At 48.1% G+C, this 16588-nt stretch overlaps 1 protein-coding gene across 1 annotated transcript in view; it reads left to right on the top strand.

The window, feature by feature from the left end:
- LOC137525517 (uncharacterized) overlaps positions 1-8763 on the top strand; it is a 29437-nt gene extending 20674 nt beyond the window's left edge. The window contains exon 3 of the mRNA XM_068246640.1: positions 8700-8763. Coding sequence (XP_068102741.1) covers positions 8700-8703 — 4 coding nt within the window. The 3' untranslated portion in view covers positions 8704-8763. The remainder of the gene's footprint in view (positions 1-8699) is intronic.
- The last annotated feature ends 7825 nt before the right edge of the window (positions 8764-16588 follow it).

Raw genomic sequence — 16588 nt, 5'->3', positions numbered from 1 at the left:
CAGGATCTTTATGCGAATAGAAGGGGAGTCAGCTGATCTACCAGGTCAGCTGACTCCAACAGTACGCTGGATTGGCTGAATGACTGGGGTGGCGCTGCGGGGCATCTCTGTATATATAGTACTAGTCTGTCAGTTGCTCCATGTCTGCTGTTGCGAATGCTAACGTGTTAGCGCTCAGACCTTAGTCAGATCCCAAAGTGTGCTAGAACCAGCTGGAGCTGGGCATCCACACTTAGCCAGATTCTGTTGATAGCTTAAAGTACTAATTGCATTGTATTATCTGTTATGACCTTCTGCTTGCCTTGACTATTCTCCTGCTTTTCTGATTCTGTACTTTCGCCTATCTGATCCAGTTGCCGACTCTGCCTGAACTTAAACTCTGAGTTAGCCTTCTGTCTTTGTACTGTATCTGTCCGTACGTTGCCGATCCTGCCTGTCTGACTATCCTGTACTCACCAGTGGGTCAGCCACTGGTGAGGGATTCTAGTATTGTATCACCTGCTCCTCAGGTGAAACCCTGACTGCAGCACAGTCTTAATCACCTGCTCCTCAGGTGATCATTACTTGCAGCATCTTTGTAAACACCTGCTCCTCAGGTGTCCACTGGCTGCAGTACAGTCTTAGCACCTGCTCCTCAGGTGCAAGCCCTGACTACAGTACAGTCTTAAACACCTGCTTCACAGGTGTCCACTGGCTGCAGTACAGTCTTAACACCTGCTCCTCAGGTGCAAGCCCTGACTACAGTACAGTCTTAAACACCTGCTCCTCAGGTGTCCACTGGCTGCAGCACAGTCTTAACACCTACTCCTCAGGTGTAAGTCCTGACCACAGTACAGTCTTAATCACTTGCTCCTCAGGTGATTCCCGGCTGCAGTACAGTCTGAGTCTCTCCCTCCTCGGGTGATCTTAGCTGTACTGAATCACATATCCAGCTTGCTGGGTGAATACTCTTGTGTTCTATTGAGATACCTATCACCACCAGCTCCTCTGGGGTATCTCTATCATTACTGTTGCACCAAACATCTGTTCTTACATTGGTTAACCTGGTTCTGGCTATATTAGTATTATTGGTGATTCTGCAGATCACACATAATCAGGTATAGCATCTGTATTATTGGTGATACTGCAGATCACCAATAATCAGAGAAATCTGTTCTTACTGACACCAATCGTTACAGAACAGCAGACCAAACATTATGGACGCACTGCGTGACCAAGTTGGAGTCCTGACCACCGCGGTAAACAATCTTACCGGGGTGATTAATACTCAACAGACTCAGATTACTCAATTGTCTGGGACTGTACAGGTACTCCAAACAGCCGTTGATGCAGTGCGATCCCCTCCAGTCACGGACCTTCGCATGTCCGTACCTGAAGTTTTCTGGTCATAGATCTGACTTTCAAAATTTCAGGAATCATGTGTTATCTTATTTTGAGTTGAGGCCCAATCTGTCAGGATCTGAAATCCGGAGGGTAACATTCATAAAGACCCTTCTGTCAGGAGATTCACAAACATGGGCATATAGCCTGCAGGCTGAGCATAAAGCCTTGTCCTCAGTCCAGGAGTTTTTTAAGGCCATGGCCATTATATACAATGATCCGGATATTGCTACCACTGCTGAGAGGAAACTGAAAACCCTCAGGCAGGGTCATAATCCGGTTGAGGTTTACGCCGCTGAGTTTAGGAGGTGGGCTGTATCAGCTAGATGGGGAACGTATGCATTGTTAGATTGTTTTCTGTCAGGATTATCGGATGCAGTTTCTGATTTGATGTTAGGGCACCCTGAGCCTAAATCCCTAGACGAAGCAATTTCTTTGGCGGTACGGGTTGATCGCCACCTTCGCTATCAGAGACAAATGCGTGGGAAAAACGCTGTCCGAGCCATTTCCTACGCTTCTTCTCCACCCTCGCCACCTCCAGACGAACCGATCGGTCACTCGAGGCTGACGCAAGTGGAAAGGAATCGCAGAAGGTCAGAAAGACTCTGTCTATACTGTGCTGAGGAGGGCCACATTGTCCAGAATTGTCCTAAGAAGTCGGGAAACGCTGCCGCCTAGGTGTAGTTAGAGGTAATACCCTAGGCGAGCCGTTTCTACCTCTTAACAATAATCGTTTGCTCCTTCCTTGTTCCATTACCTGGGAAGGCCAGACCACACCCACAGAGGCATTTGTGGACTCCGGCTCTGCAGCAAATGTTATAGACTATGATTTTGTAAAAAAATTGGGGATTCCTTTACTCCCTTTAGACCATCAGATTCTGATCACAGCAGTGGATGACTCTCCATTACAGTGTAGACAACCTCTTTCTCAAACTCCCTTGTTGTTGTGTAATATAGGGGTGTTACATAAAGAGAAATTACAGTTCTTTGTTCTGCGAATGGCAACCTCTACTATTATCCTTGGTATGCCCTGGTTGCAACTTCACTCCCCTCAGATTGACTGGACTTCAGGTCAGCTACAGAGCTGGTCAACCCATTGTCATCATCATTGTTTAGAGAGAGTTGCTGTTTGTGCCACCAAGGTACAGGTCAAAGGGGTGCCAGTGCAGTACGCAGAATTTGCGGATGTGTTCTGTTCCGAATCAGCAGATAAACTCCCGCCTCACCGGAGTTTTGATTGTCCCATAGACTTAAGATCCGGTTGTATGCCCCCTAGAGGCCATCTGTATAATTTGTCAGGGCCAGAGAAGCTGGCCATACAGGAATACATTAAGGAAAATTTGGCTAAAGGATTCATTCACCCTTCCCAGTCACCAGCTGGGGCTGGGTTCTTTTTTGTACAGAAAAAGGACGGGGGCCTTAGACCTTGTATTGACTATCAGGGGTTAAATAAGATCACAGTAAAAAATCGTTACCCATTGCCTCTGATTGACGATTTGTTTGCTCAAGTGACTAATGCCAGTATCTTCTCTAAGCTAGACCTGCGAGGAGCATACAACCTGGTACGCATTAGAGACGGTGTCGAATGGAAGACGGCATTCAACACGCCCAATGGGCATTACAAGTATCTGGTCATGCCCTTCGGGTTGATACCGCCCCCGTGGACTGCCCTTCACAATGTTTTCTGGCAGCTCTCCAGAAGGACAACGTTTTGTGAGGAGGGGCAGTGCACGGAGGCGGTATCAAGGGTGAGTAACGCCCCCACCCCTAATCCCCTCCCCGCCATCTGCTGTGTTTGAAATTTGCATTCTGTTCAGAATCATTCTCTACAGTGTTCTAATATGGAATACTTGTCTCTAATCATTACCAGATCTGCTATCTATGTACAGTATGGGGCATGTATGGTATGATATGCGCTTCTGTGAACTTTCGATTTTACTGCAATCCTTCTGTGAACGCAATCTAACTCTTATGGTATGATATGCACTTATGTGAACTTTCGATTGTACTGCAATCCTTCTGTGAACGCAATCTAACTCTTATGGTATGATATGCGCTTCTGTGAACTTTCGATTGTACTGCAATCCTTCTGTGAACGCAATCTAACTCTTATGGTATGATATGCGCTTATGTAAACTTTCGATTTTACTGCAATTCTTCTGTGAACGCAATCTAACTCTTATGGTATGATATGCGCTTCTGTGAACTTTCGATTTTACTGCAATTCTTCTGTGAACGCAATCTAACTCTTATGGTATGATATGCGCTTATGTGAACTTTCGATTTTACTGCAATCTGTGAATATTCTGAAGTGCTGTAATACTTTGAATTTTACTATAGCTAAGTGACTGGCTTTGTATATTCCATGAGTTAGTCTGCTCTCCTCTGGCTCCATGCTAATTTGGCACCAACACCTATAGACAATTAAGCAGCTTCCTGCTTAATTACCTGAGTTGTATTGTGATCTGCTGCAGGCTGAGCTCATTCCCTCGCCTGCATCAGTCAGTCTACAATCAGGCCTGCTAAGCACAGGCTTATCAGGCTTACTATATGAATGCAACTCTAAGTCGATTAGACCTTGGTCGATTTATGCACCGGTATTTCAAAGTACACCGGTTTCTAAGTACAAAGAGAACGACCGAATTACACCAGAATTAAGCCAGAAGAGACCAGAAGGAACAGACACAAGACTTTAGCAATCTGATTCACGGTTAGTGCAATAATGTTGTCTCTGCTCTTCATGATTAGCCTGCTTTACCCTGCTATTCTCAAATCTGTACACTCACTGCATCCTCCTGCTGTCAGCAACACCCTCTACATTTCTCCCTCTCTTTTATCATCTCCACAGGTTGCTTCTCACAAAACTTTCTTATTCATACAACCGCGCTATACATTTCATACTCCAACTACCCATAAATCTAAATCCCACCCTATCCTCCGCTCTCTCTGCCTCCTATTACTCCTTGCAGGTGACATTTCACCAAACCCCGGACCCTCTGTGCCGGCTCGCTCCTCACTCTTGCACACTAATCGCACTGCAAACAGCCAACCACATGCACACCGAAACTGCCACAACCTTATTAATATTCCTCTTCTCCCCCCTCGTCCCCCACCTATCTCTGCTGCTCTCTGGAATGCCCGCTCAGTCTGCAACAAACTTCCTTTCATCCATGACCTTTTCAATTCCAACGCCTTCACCTTCTTTGGGGTCACAGAAACATGGCTGATGCCTTCTGACACGGTCTCACCTGCCGCCCTCTCTTATGGGGGATTCCACTTTAGTCACACGCCAAGAAGTGGGAATAAACATGGCGGTGGTGTGGGCATTCTTTTCTCTGATAGATGCTCCTTCAAGCCACTCACCCCCATTCCTTCTCTTTCTCTACCTTCCTTTGAAGTCCATGCAGTCCGTCTATACTCTCCCTCTAACCTCCAGATCGCAATAATCTACCGCCCTCCTGGCCCTGCCTCCTTCTTCCTAGATCACTTCTCTGCATGGCTCCTCCAGTTCCTGTCCTCCGATATCCCTACCATCATTATGGGCGACTTTAACATTCATGTTGACACCAACAATTCTGCCGCCACTAAACTTCTGTCACTTACTTCCTCCTACGGCCTGTCTCAGTGGTCCACTGCTCCAACTCACTCTAATGGTCATACACTTGACCTCATATTCACTCGTCTCTGTTCTATCACTGATTTCACTAATACTCCTCCCCCGCTCTCTGATCATAACTTACTAAACTTCTCTCTCTCCTCCTCTCTTCCTACCACCTTGCCTCAAGCACGCTCATATACACGCAGGAACTACCGCAACATAGACATGCAATCTGTCTCTGATGCCTTGGCACCTCTCCTCACACAACCAATCACTGACCCTGACTCAACAGCTGCACACTATCACTGCTCAATCACGCAAGTTATGGATGAAATCGCACCCCTCACCAATGTCCGCCCACACCGTGTCAGTCGCCAACCCTGGCTGACCAAAGCTACTAAACAGCTAAAGGGGTGCTCTAGGGTAGCTGAACGCCGTTGGAGAAAAACTAATACTAATGAGGATTTCATTACTTACAAAAAAGAGTTGAACAAGTTTAAAACCGCTCTCTCTTCTGCAAAACAATCATACTTCTCCTCCCTCATATCCTCCCACTTGCACAATCCAAAGCGCCTGTTCAGTACTTTCAACTCACTTCTCCGTCCACCCCCTCCTCCTCCTTCTTCATGCCTATCAGCTGAAGAATTTGCAACATACTTTACAGATAAAATTGCAAAAATCCGTAGTGTGTTTTCCACGCAGACATCAAACTCCACCTCCACTCCTCTTGTTGACTGCTCTCTTTCCAGCTTCTCTCCACTCTCCGAACATTCGCTCTCTTCCCTTATCTCCAAATCCCATCTAACCACCTGTTCGTTAGATCCTATCCCATCACATCTCATTCCACAGCTATCCACATCCCTCATCCCTGCCCTAACATCGCTGTTTAACCTATCCCTCTCCACCGGAATTTTTCCATCCTCACTCAAGAGGGCTGTTGTAACACCACTACTTAAAAAACCATCTCTAGACCCCACCGACCTTGCTAACTACCGCCCAGTGTCACTTCTTCCATTTCCATCTATATTACTTGAACGCCACATTCAAGCTGAACTAAGTCAGTATTTATCTGCAAATTCCTTGCTTGATCAGTTCCAATCTGGTTTCCGGCCAAACCACTCCACAGAAACAGCCCTCACCAAAGTAGCTAATGATCTCCTCACAGCTAAATCCAAAGGCTATTATTCCATACTCATCCTTCTAGATCTGTCATCAGCATTCGACACTGTCGACCACACTCTACTCCTACAGATCCTTTCATCTATAGGAATAAAGGACCTCTCTCTCTCCTGGATATCTTCCTACCTCTCTGGAAGGTCTTTCACTGTTTCTTATTCAGATCAGGTCTCCTCTTCACATCCTCTGTCTGTAGGGGTACCTCAAGGCTCTGTCCTGGGTCCCCTCCTCTTCTCCATCTACATGCACGGTCTTGGTAACTTAATCAGCTCATTTGGTTTCCAATACCACCTATATGCAGACGATACACAACTGTACCTCTCGGCCCCAGACCTTAACTCCCTCCTCACACGGGTTCCCGACTGCCTGGCCGCTATTTCCTCTTTCATGTCCTCTCGCTTCTTAAAACTTAATATGAATAAAACTGAACTAATAGTCTTTCCACCATCCCTGTCCACCCCTTTGCCTGATATTACAATAAATGTTAACAACACGTCTATAACATCAGTTCCCAAAGCACGGTGCTTGGGGGTAATATTTGATTCTTCTCTCTCATTTACTCCTCACATTAACTCCCTAACCAACTCCTGCCATTTCCAACTGAAAAACATAGCTCGTATCCGACCTTTTCTCTCCCATGACTCAACCAAAATGTTAGTACATGCTCTTATTATATCTCGATTGGACTATTGCAATATATTGCTGGGTGGACTTCCAACTAACCGACTAACACCGCTCAATTCTGTACTGAACTCTGCTGCTCGACTCATTCATCTCTCCTCTCGCTCTTCCTTTGCTGACCCACTCTGTCAAGCTCTTCACTGGCTACCAATTAATGAGAGGATTCAGTTCAAACTCTTAACCCTAACCTACAAAGCTCTCCACAATCTCTCTCCCCTGTACATCTCCTCACTAGTCTCCAGATACCAACCCAACCGCAATCTCAGATATGCACACGAGCTTCTTTTATCCTCTTTTACAATTACCTCCTCACATTCACGTGTACAAGACTTCTCACGTGCCTCACCCCTCCTCTGGAATGCCCTTCCACAACACATTCGCCACTCTCCCACCTTTGAAATTTTTAAACGCTCCCTCAAAACCCACCTTTTCCGACAAGCATATTCTCTAGCTTAGGCCATGCACCCACTAAATAACCTAATTGTGCACTGCCTGTACATATACTGTATACATCCCCACCTCTTGTTTCCACCCCATTCCTTTAGATTGTAAGCTCGCAAGGGCAGGGCTCTCATCCTTTTGTGTCATGGACTGTTATTAATTTAATTGCTTGCACTCTGTTAGACATTTATACACTTTAGTCATCATGTTAAATCAAATTGTAATCAGCAGTGCTGTATTTTGTATCAGTGTTCATGTTTGATGTATATCATTGTCTGTATCGTTATGTATCCCTTGTTTGTTTTCTTACATTGTACAGCACCACGGAATATGTTGGCGCTTTATAAATAAATAATAATAATAATGATAATAATAATGTATGTTTTTAATTAACTATACTTCTTTCATGGTGGTACTGGGATGTAGGTTCAGGAAACTGGCCTATTACTAAACAAACAAACACTAGTCTTACTATTGCACACTAAACCAATCTACTGTGTCAATTTAATGGACATAACAAGTGACAGAGAAAGAGTGGAAACCTTAAAGGGAACCCGAGGTGGGCAGATAGGGGGCAGATGGGACAGAGAAGCATGTTCTCTGCCTCATGACATGCCTTTGTGTCCCCACACCGCTGCTCTCTCCCCCTCCCCACGCCACGGTATAGCCCCCCAAGACTAGCGACAATATCTGTTGCTTACTCGGAGGTAAACACAGGGAGAGAGATTTCCTGTTCAAAACACCCACCAGGGGCGTTCCTGCAGGGTTTCCAGAGATGCTATTGGGCAGCTCTCTCTCCCCGGCCGCGCCCCCTGTGCCCCCCCCCCCCGCCTCCCTGAACACTATGAGAGACACACAGTCTCTCCATGCAGCGTCGTGAACCTCAGGTCATGAAAGTGAAAGTGGGCCATTGCGGTCCGCAGGAGTGGTGGTTTTTTCAGCTACCTGATCTGCTCAGCCCCCTGGATCAGGTAGCCTACTTTTTTTTTCTTTAAAGGGAACATAAATTGAGAAGGATATGGATTTTTTTTTTTCATTTTAAAATAATACCAGTTGCCTGACTCTCCTGCTGATCCTGTGTCTCTAATACTTTTAGCCACAGCCCTTCAACAAGCATGCAGATCAGGTGCTCTGACTGAAGTCAGACTGGATTAGGTGCATGCTTGTTTCAGGTGTGTGATTCAGCCACTATTGCAACCAAAGAGATCAGCAGGACTGCCAGGCAACTGGTATTGTTTAAAAGGAAACATCCACATACCTCTCAGTTAAGAATCCCTTTAAATTATACTATTTCAGTGTTAGTGTTGTTGTTCGTATCCGTGTTTCTTTTTTCAGAGACCATACAGTAGTAAAAACATTACGAGTGAAGAGTCACGGATTTATTATGACCAGTATGTCACATAATATTCCATGTGTTGTTTAGGTAAATTATTTGTCATTATTACGGATGTGGCAGACAGTGGCCATGAGAAGGAGTTGAAAGAGAGATGGAAAAATGGAAAATTCTCTAACTGTACACTAATAACCCTGACACAGCAAGACACGGACTCCATCAACTCAAAAGAATCACCAGCAAGAATAATGGGGAGAAAGGTGAACAGGATGATAGAAATGACTTCAGGTAAGTACAAATATTTAATGCAATAAGTAAATACTGTATGTGCCCATTGGGCACAGTACAAGTAGCATTAAAGCAAACCTGAAGCGGAAATTAATGTATGATATAATGGATTGTATGTATAGTACAGCTAATAAATAGAGTATTAGTAGCAAAAACATGATTCTCATGTTTTTTTCCAGTACAGGAAGAGTTAAGAAACATCACTTGTTATCTATGCAAAAGAGCTTCTCTGAGCTCTCTGACCAAACTTAGGTTGACTACAGTGCTGTTTTCTTTGGGGGGCTTTGCTACGCGCGCCGGACCACTTCTTCCCCACCTTTTTTCCCCCCCGGAAATTTTTCTGCGGATGCCCATGCTATGAACTGCTAAATCCAGCAAGTAAGTAGAAAGGAGGTGCACAGGACCACCAAACAGGTCACTCCAGAGTGCTCAAAGCCCAAAAAGCAATATCACACGGCTTGTTGCTGAAGAGATAGGAGCGGCTGGGCACATCCATTTAAACAGACCTTTATTGAAGATATGATTAAAAGTTCAATACATACACACAGGCAGGAGTCAGCTGGGAGAGAGAGGATTAAGCATGCAAGAGATTGTCGACAGCTGTTTCGCACTCCACAAAAGAGTGCTTCCTCAGGACACTGACCCCCTCAAAAACACCTCTTAAATACAATACTGTACTTACGAATGGGCGGCTAGACGGAGGAGGACGCCATGTGAAGCGCACCCGCAAACACCGCATTCAGGGCTTCCGGGACGCTGGCTGCGTTCCAACAGACGGAAGACGCGGACCGGAAGTGGTCATCTCCATAGTGTCAGTCTTTGGGGAGCGTGCGCCGTGAGCACTGTGCTCCATGGAACGTCACCAGCTGAAAACTTAATCAACCCCTCCCACCAGTACCCATTTTAACTGCTAAAGTTGGAACAAAATTCTGTTGAATTTCCAAATCACAATTACATATGGAGCTTACTGCTAAATTGTACAAAATTGTAATTTGCAGATTACGATCATCACAAGTGAAAAACCTCCCCATCTGCCCAACTTTATAAATGGCTGTTGTGGGATCTGTGCTGATTGGCTGCTGGGGGCTTGCTGTCTATGCTGAGAGCAAATGATTCACCTAGCAGATGTGCAGAATACCCCCGCTTCCTATTGAAATTGTTCCAATGCCCCCCCCCCCCCCCCCCACCTTGGGCTGTGCTTGCATTAATTTTGCAATATTTGGGCCTATTTCCAAGAACAATTTGGTAAGCGAAATCAGCCTAATTCACCCCTTGATAGAACTTTTCAATTTCACTTGAGCTCAGCATACAACATATTATTTTTGCAGAACCACACGAGACTGTCCACGGCAATCAGATAAGAATGTATTTATAGAAGACACTTTTTTGAAACTTGTAATTTGGGCTGGTGGGAGTAAAAGGAATTCCGCATAGACTGCAATGTTAATTGCAGCTTTGCAGGCAATTGTGGTAATTTGGGCACTTCTGGTGCCAAATAAATTGCATCAATTTCATAGTAAAAATTGACAGAAGGAAGTGTTTAGTGGTGGATATTGTGGCAAAAGGGGGTCGGTTAGAGTTAGGTATCGTTAGAGAGAGGATTCAAGTTAGAATAGGGTTAGTATTAGTTATAGTAAAATAACTGATATTCTACTAGTGGCGTTTCCTTTTTCCATGTCTTTCCTCCAGTAGGTGATGTTTTTTTTATCTTTTGTGATTAGTCTGTCTCATAATGTTTCTGTGACTGTAGCTCTCTACTGTTTGAGTTTCACTTCCTCTTTCTGTTCTTCGCAGGCAATTGGTTTCCACGTATACGGCAATTGATGGTAAGAAACTGGCACTGGTATTATGTGTGTTGCGTATCTTAACCACTTGCCGACCGCGCACTCATACCGCGCGTCGGCAAAGTGGCAGCTGCAGGACCAGCGACGCAGTTCTGCGTCGCCGGCTGCAGGCTAATTAATCAGGAAGCAGCCGCTCGCGCGAGCGGCTGCTTCCTGTCAATTCACGGCGGGGGGCTCCGTGAATAGCCTGCGGGCCGCCGATGGCGGCTCGCAGGCTAAATGTAAACACAAGCGGAAATAATCCGCTTTGTTTACATTGTACGGCGCTGCTGCGCAGCAGCGCGGTAAGGCAGATCGGCGATCCCCGGCCAATCAGCGGCCGGGGATCGCCGCCATGTGACAGGGGACGTCCTGTCACTGGCTGCACAGGACGGAGACGGGGGTGGCAGGTAGGAGAGGGAGGGGGGGAATTTCGCAGCGGAGGGGGGCTTTGAGGTTCCCCCCCCCGCAAAATGCCAGCCAGGAGGAGCGATCAGAACCCCCTGCACATCATCCCCATAGGGGGGAAAAAAGGGGGGCGATCTGATCGCTCTGCGTGCACCCTGATCTGTGCTGGGGGCTGCAGAGCCCACCCAGCACAGATCACAACAAACAGCGCTGGTCCTTAAAGCGGTATTGTCACCATAAAAATCAAATTTCAACAGCAACTGGTCTGAGTCTTTTGTGCAATATAGATCCTTATGCTGTATTCAAAATTTTAAAAAAATATGTCTGCAGGTATTGTTTGGGGGTATTGCATTACTGGACATTTATTTCGCCATCGCCGGACTTTTGCTTGCCGGCGCTCTCCTATCTATAAAATATTCACCCATTTCCCCTCCTTCTAACCCACCCACCCCTTCCTTGCTTCCCCACCCACATCTGTCCTCTTCCCTGGTTGGCTGACACCGCATGTGACGTCTATACTAGTCGCCACAGGTGTCAGTCACAGCCACCATGGGAAGAGGAGCTGGAGGAAGCCTGCCGCTGCCCGCCGCCCACATGACCGCCGCTGCCCACATGACCGCCGCTGCCCACATGACCGCCGCTCCGCCGCTGCCCACATGACCGCCGCTGCCCACATGACCACCGCTCAGCCGCTGCCCACATGACCGCCGCTGCCCACATCACCGCCGCTGCCCGGAGCCTGTGCAGCCACCAGGGGAGAAGTGGAGCCCCATAGCCGCTGGAGGAAGAGGACAGGACACGTACCTGCCGCCGCCGCCAGCAGGCCGAGGAGCCGGTGTTCCAACATGCTCAGTAGCATTTGTCGGGTATGCTAAAGTGTTGGAACACCGGTATAGCCGCCACCCGGATGGAAGCCTGGCAGCCGCGGGGAGAAGTGGAGCTCTAGAGGGGGAAGATCCCTTGGACACTGCTTTCACACACACTCTCTCTCTCTCACACTCTGACTCACTCCCTCACACTCTCTCACATCCTTGCACACTCTCACACTTACACTCACTCTCACACTCTGACTCACTCCCTCACACTATCTCACATCCTTGCACTCTCTCACACTTACACTCACTCTCACACTCTGACTCACTCCCTCACACTCTCTCACATCCTTGCACTCTCTCACACTTACACTCACTCTCACACTCTGACTCACTCCCTCACACTCTCTCACATCCTTGCACTCTCTCACACTTACACTCACACTCTGACTCATGCCCTCACACTCACTCACTCTCACTATTTCATGCACACTCACATCCTCACACTCACTCTCACATTCTGACTCTCACTCACTATCTCACTCACTCTCACTCCCTCACACTCTTTCTCTCACACTTACACTCTGACTCACTCCCTCACTCTCTCTAATTCTCTCCCTCTCACCATCTCACGCACACTCACTCTCACACTCTGACTCTCACTCCCTCACTCTCTCACACTTACACTCACACTCTGACTCACTCCCTCACACTCTCTCTCACACTATTTCACAACTCACACTCTCACTCACTCTCACACTCGCTGCAGAGAGAAGAGTAGCCGCCGGAGGGAAGCCTGCGGGGAGCAGAGGAGCCGCCGGAGGGAAGCCTGCGGGGAGCAGAGGAGCCGCCAGAGGGAAGCCTGCGGGGAGCAGAGGAGCCGCCAGAGGGAAGCCTGTGGGGAGCAGAGGAGCTGCCGGAGGGAAGCCTGCGGGAGCAGAGGAGCCGCCGGAGGGAAGCCTGCGGGAGCAGAGGAGCCGCCGGAGGGAAGCCTGCGGGGAGCAGAGGAGCCGCTGGAGGGAAGCCTGCGGGGGTAGAAGAGGAGCCGCTGGAGGGAAGCCTGCGGGGGTAGAAGAGGAGCCGCCGGAGGGAAGCCTGCGGGGATAGAAGGGGAGCCGCCGGAGGGAAGCCTGCGGGGATAGAAGAGGAGCCGCCGGAGGGAAGCCTGCGGGGATAGAAGAGGAGCCGCCGGAGGGAAGCCTGCGGGGATAGAAGGGGAGCCGCCGGAGGGAAGCCTGCTGGGAGCATAGGAGCCGCTGGAGGGAAGCCTGGGGGGAGAAGAGGCGACGCCGGAGGGAAGCCTGAAGCCTGCGGGGAGAAGAAGAGCCGCCGGAGCTGTAAGGTAAAGCTCACACACACTCACACAATCTCTTACTCTCACACTCTGACTCTCACTCCCTCACACACTCTCACTCTCACACACACAATCTCACACTCAATCTCACACTGTGACACTCCCTCCCTCATACTCTCTCCCTCACACTTTCTCACTCGCACTGTCGCACACTCACTCACACTGAAACTCACTCTCACATTTACTTTCACTCTCACTGCAGGGAGAAGAGGAGCCGCCAGAGGGAAGCCTGCAGGGAAAAGAGGAGCTGTAAGGTAAGGGTCATCCTCACACTGACTCTCTCTCTCACACACACTCTCACTCCCTCACACTCTCTTTCACACACACACTCTCATACTCTCACACTCACTCACACTCTGACTCTCACTCCCTCTCTCTTACACACACACACTCACTCACTCCCTCTCACACACACTCACTCCCTCTCACACACACTCACTCCCTCCCTCTCACACACACTCACTCCCTCTCTCACACACACTTACTCACTCCCTCTCACACACACTCTCACTCCCTCACACTCTCTCTTTCACACACACACACTCTCTCACTCACTTACTTACACACCCTCTCACACACACACTCTGACTCTCACACACACACTCTCACTCACACACTCAAACTCACACACTCAAACTCACACTTACTTTCACTCCCTCACATCCTCACACTCTCTCTCACATCCTCACTCTCTCTCACATCCTCACACTATCTCACATCCTCACACTCTCTCACATCCTCACACTCTCTCACATCCTCACACTCTCTCTCACAGATCCTCACACTCTCTCACATCCTCACACTCTCTCACATCCTCACACTCTCTCTCACAGATCCTCACACCCTCTCTCACAGATCCTCACACCCTCTCTCACAGATCCTCACACTCTCTCTCACAGATCCTCACACTCTCTCTCACAGATCCTCACACTCTCTCTCACAGATCCTCACACTCTCTCTCACAGATCCTCACACTCTCTCTCACAGATCCTCACACTCTCTCTCACACATTCTCACACTCTTACTCACTCACTCTCTCTCACTCACTCTCACACTCTCTCTCTCACACTCTCTCTCTCACTCTCACACTCTCTCTCACTCACTCTCACTCTCTCTCTCACTCACTCTCACTCTCTCTCTCACTCACTCTCACTCTCTCTCTCACTCTCTCTCACTCACTCTCACTCACTCTCACACTCTCTCACTCACTCTCACACTCTCTCACTCACTCTCACACTCTCTCACTCTCACACTCTCTCTCTCACATCCTCACACTCTCTCTCACAGATCCTCACACTCTCTCTCACAGATCCTCACACTCTCTCTTACAGATCCTCACACTCTCTCTCACAGATCCTCACACTCTCTCTCACAGATCCTCACACTCTCTCTCACAGATCCTCACACTCTCTCTCACAGATCCTCACACACTCTCTCACAGATCCTCACACACTCTCTCACAGATCCTCACACACTCTCTCACAGATCCTCACACACTCTCTCACAGATCCTCACACACTTTCTCACAGATCCTCACACTCTCTCTCACTCACTCTCACACTCTCTCTCACTCACTCTCACACTCTCTCTCACTCACTCTCACTCACACTCTCTCTCACATCCTCACACTCTCTCTCACATCCTCACACTCTCTCTCACGTCCTCAAACAGACACTCTCACACTTACTTTCACTCACACTCTCACAAACTCTCACACTCACTCTCTCACACTCGCTTACTCTCACACTCACTCTCTCACACTCGCTTACTCTCACACTCACTCTCTCACACTCGCTTACTCTCACACTCACTCTCTCACACTCGCTTACTCTCACACTCACACTCGCTTACTCTCACACTCACTCTCTCACACTCACTTACTCTCTCACACTCGCTTACTCTCACACTCACTCTCTCACACTCGCTTACTCTCTCACTCGCTTACACTCACACTCACTCTTTCTCTCACTCTCACACTCTCTCTCACTCACTCTCACACTCTCTCTCACTCACTCTCACTCACACTCTCTCACTCACTCTCACACTCTCTCTCACATCCTCACACTCTCTCTCACATCCTCACACACTCACTCTCACACTTACTTTCACTCACACTCTCACAAACTCTCACACTCACTCTCTCACACTCGCTTACTCTCACACTCACTCTCTCACACTCGCTTACTCTCACACTCACTCTCTCACACTCGCTTACTCTAACACTCACTCTCTCACACTCGCTTACTCTCACACTCACACTCGCTTACTCTCACACTCACTCTCTCACACTCACTTACTCTCTCACACTCGCTTACTCTCACACTCACTCTCTCACACTCGCTTACTCTAACACTCACTCTCTCACACTCGCTTACTCTCACACTCACACTCGCTTACTCTCACACTCACTCTCTCACACTCACTTACTCTCTCACACTCGCTTACTCTCACACTCACTCTCTCACACTCGCTTACTCTCACACTCGCTTACTCTCACACTCACTCTCTCACACTCGCTTACTCTCACACTCACTCTTTCTCTCACTCTCACACTCACTCTTTCTCTCACACTCACTCTTTCTCTCACACTCACTCTTTCTCTCACACTCACTCTTTCTCTCACACTCACTCTTTCTCTCACACTCACTCTCTCTCACACTCACTCTTTCTCTCACACTCACTCTTTCTCTCACACTCACTCTTTCTCTCACACTCACTCTTTCTCTCACACTCACTCTTTCTCTCACACTCACTCTCTCTCACACTCACTCTTTCTCTCACACTCACTCTTTCTCTCACACTCACTCTTTCTCTCACACTCACTCTTTCTCTCACACTCACTCTTTCTCTCACACTCACACGCGCACACACTCTTTTACGCGCACACACTTTCTTACGCGCACACTCACATACATGCGCACACTCACACGCCCTCTATCACACACACACACACACACACTTACACTCACACTCTCTCTCTCTCACACACACACACACACACTCACTCACACTCACACTCACACTCACACTCACACTCTCTCACTTACACTCACACTCACACTCACACTCTCTCACTCACACTCTCTCACTCTCTCACTCACTCTCACACTCTCTCACACTCACTCTCACACTCTCTCTCACATCCTCACACTCTCTCTCACATCCTCACAATCTCTCTCACATCCTCACACTCTCTCTCACATCCTCACACTCTCTCTCACATCCTCACACTCTCTCTCACATCCTCACACTCTCTCTCACTCACTCTCACACTCTCTCTCACTCACTCTCACA

The sequence above is a fragment of the Hyperolius riggenbachi genome, chromosome 7, assembly GCF_040937935.1.
Source record: "Hyperolius riggenbachi isolate aHypRig1 chromosome 7, aHypRig1.pri, whole genome shotgun sequence".
In the NCBI taxonomy this organism is placed as follows: Eukaryota; Metazoa; Chordata; class Amphibia; order Anura; family Hyperoliidae; genus Hyperolius; species Hyperolius riggenbachi.
The sequence above is the reverse complement of the archived record's forward strand: the minus strand, read 5'-3'. Positions and strand labels throughout refer to the sequence as shown.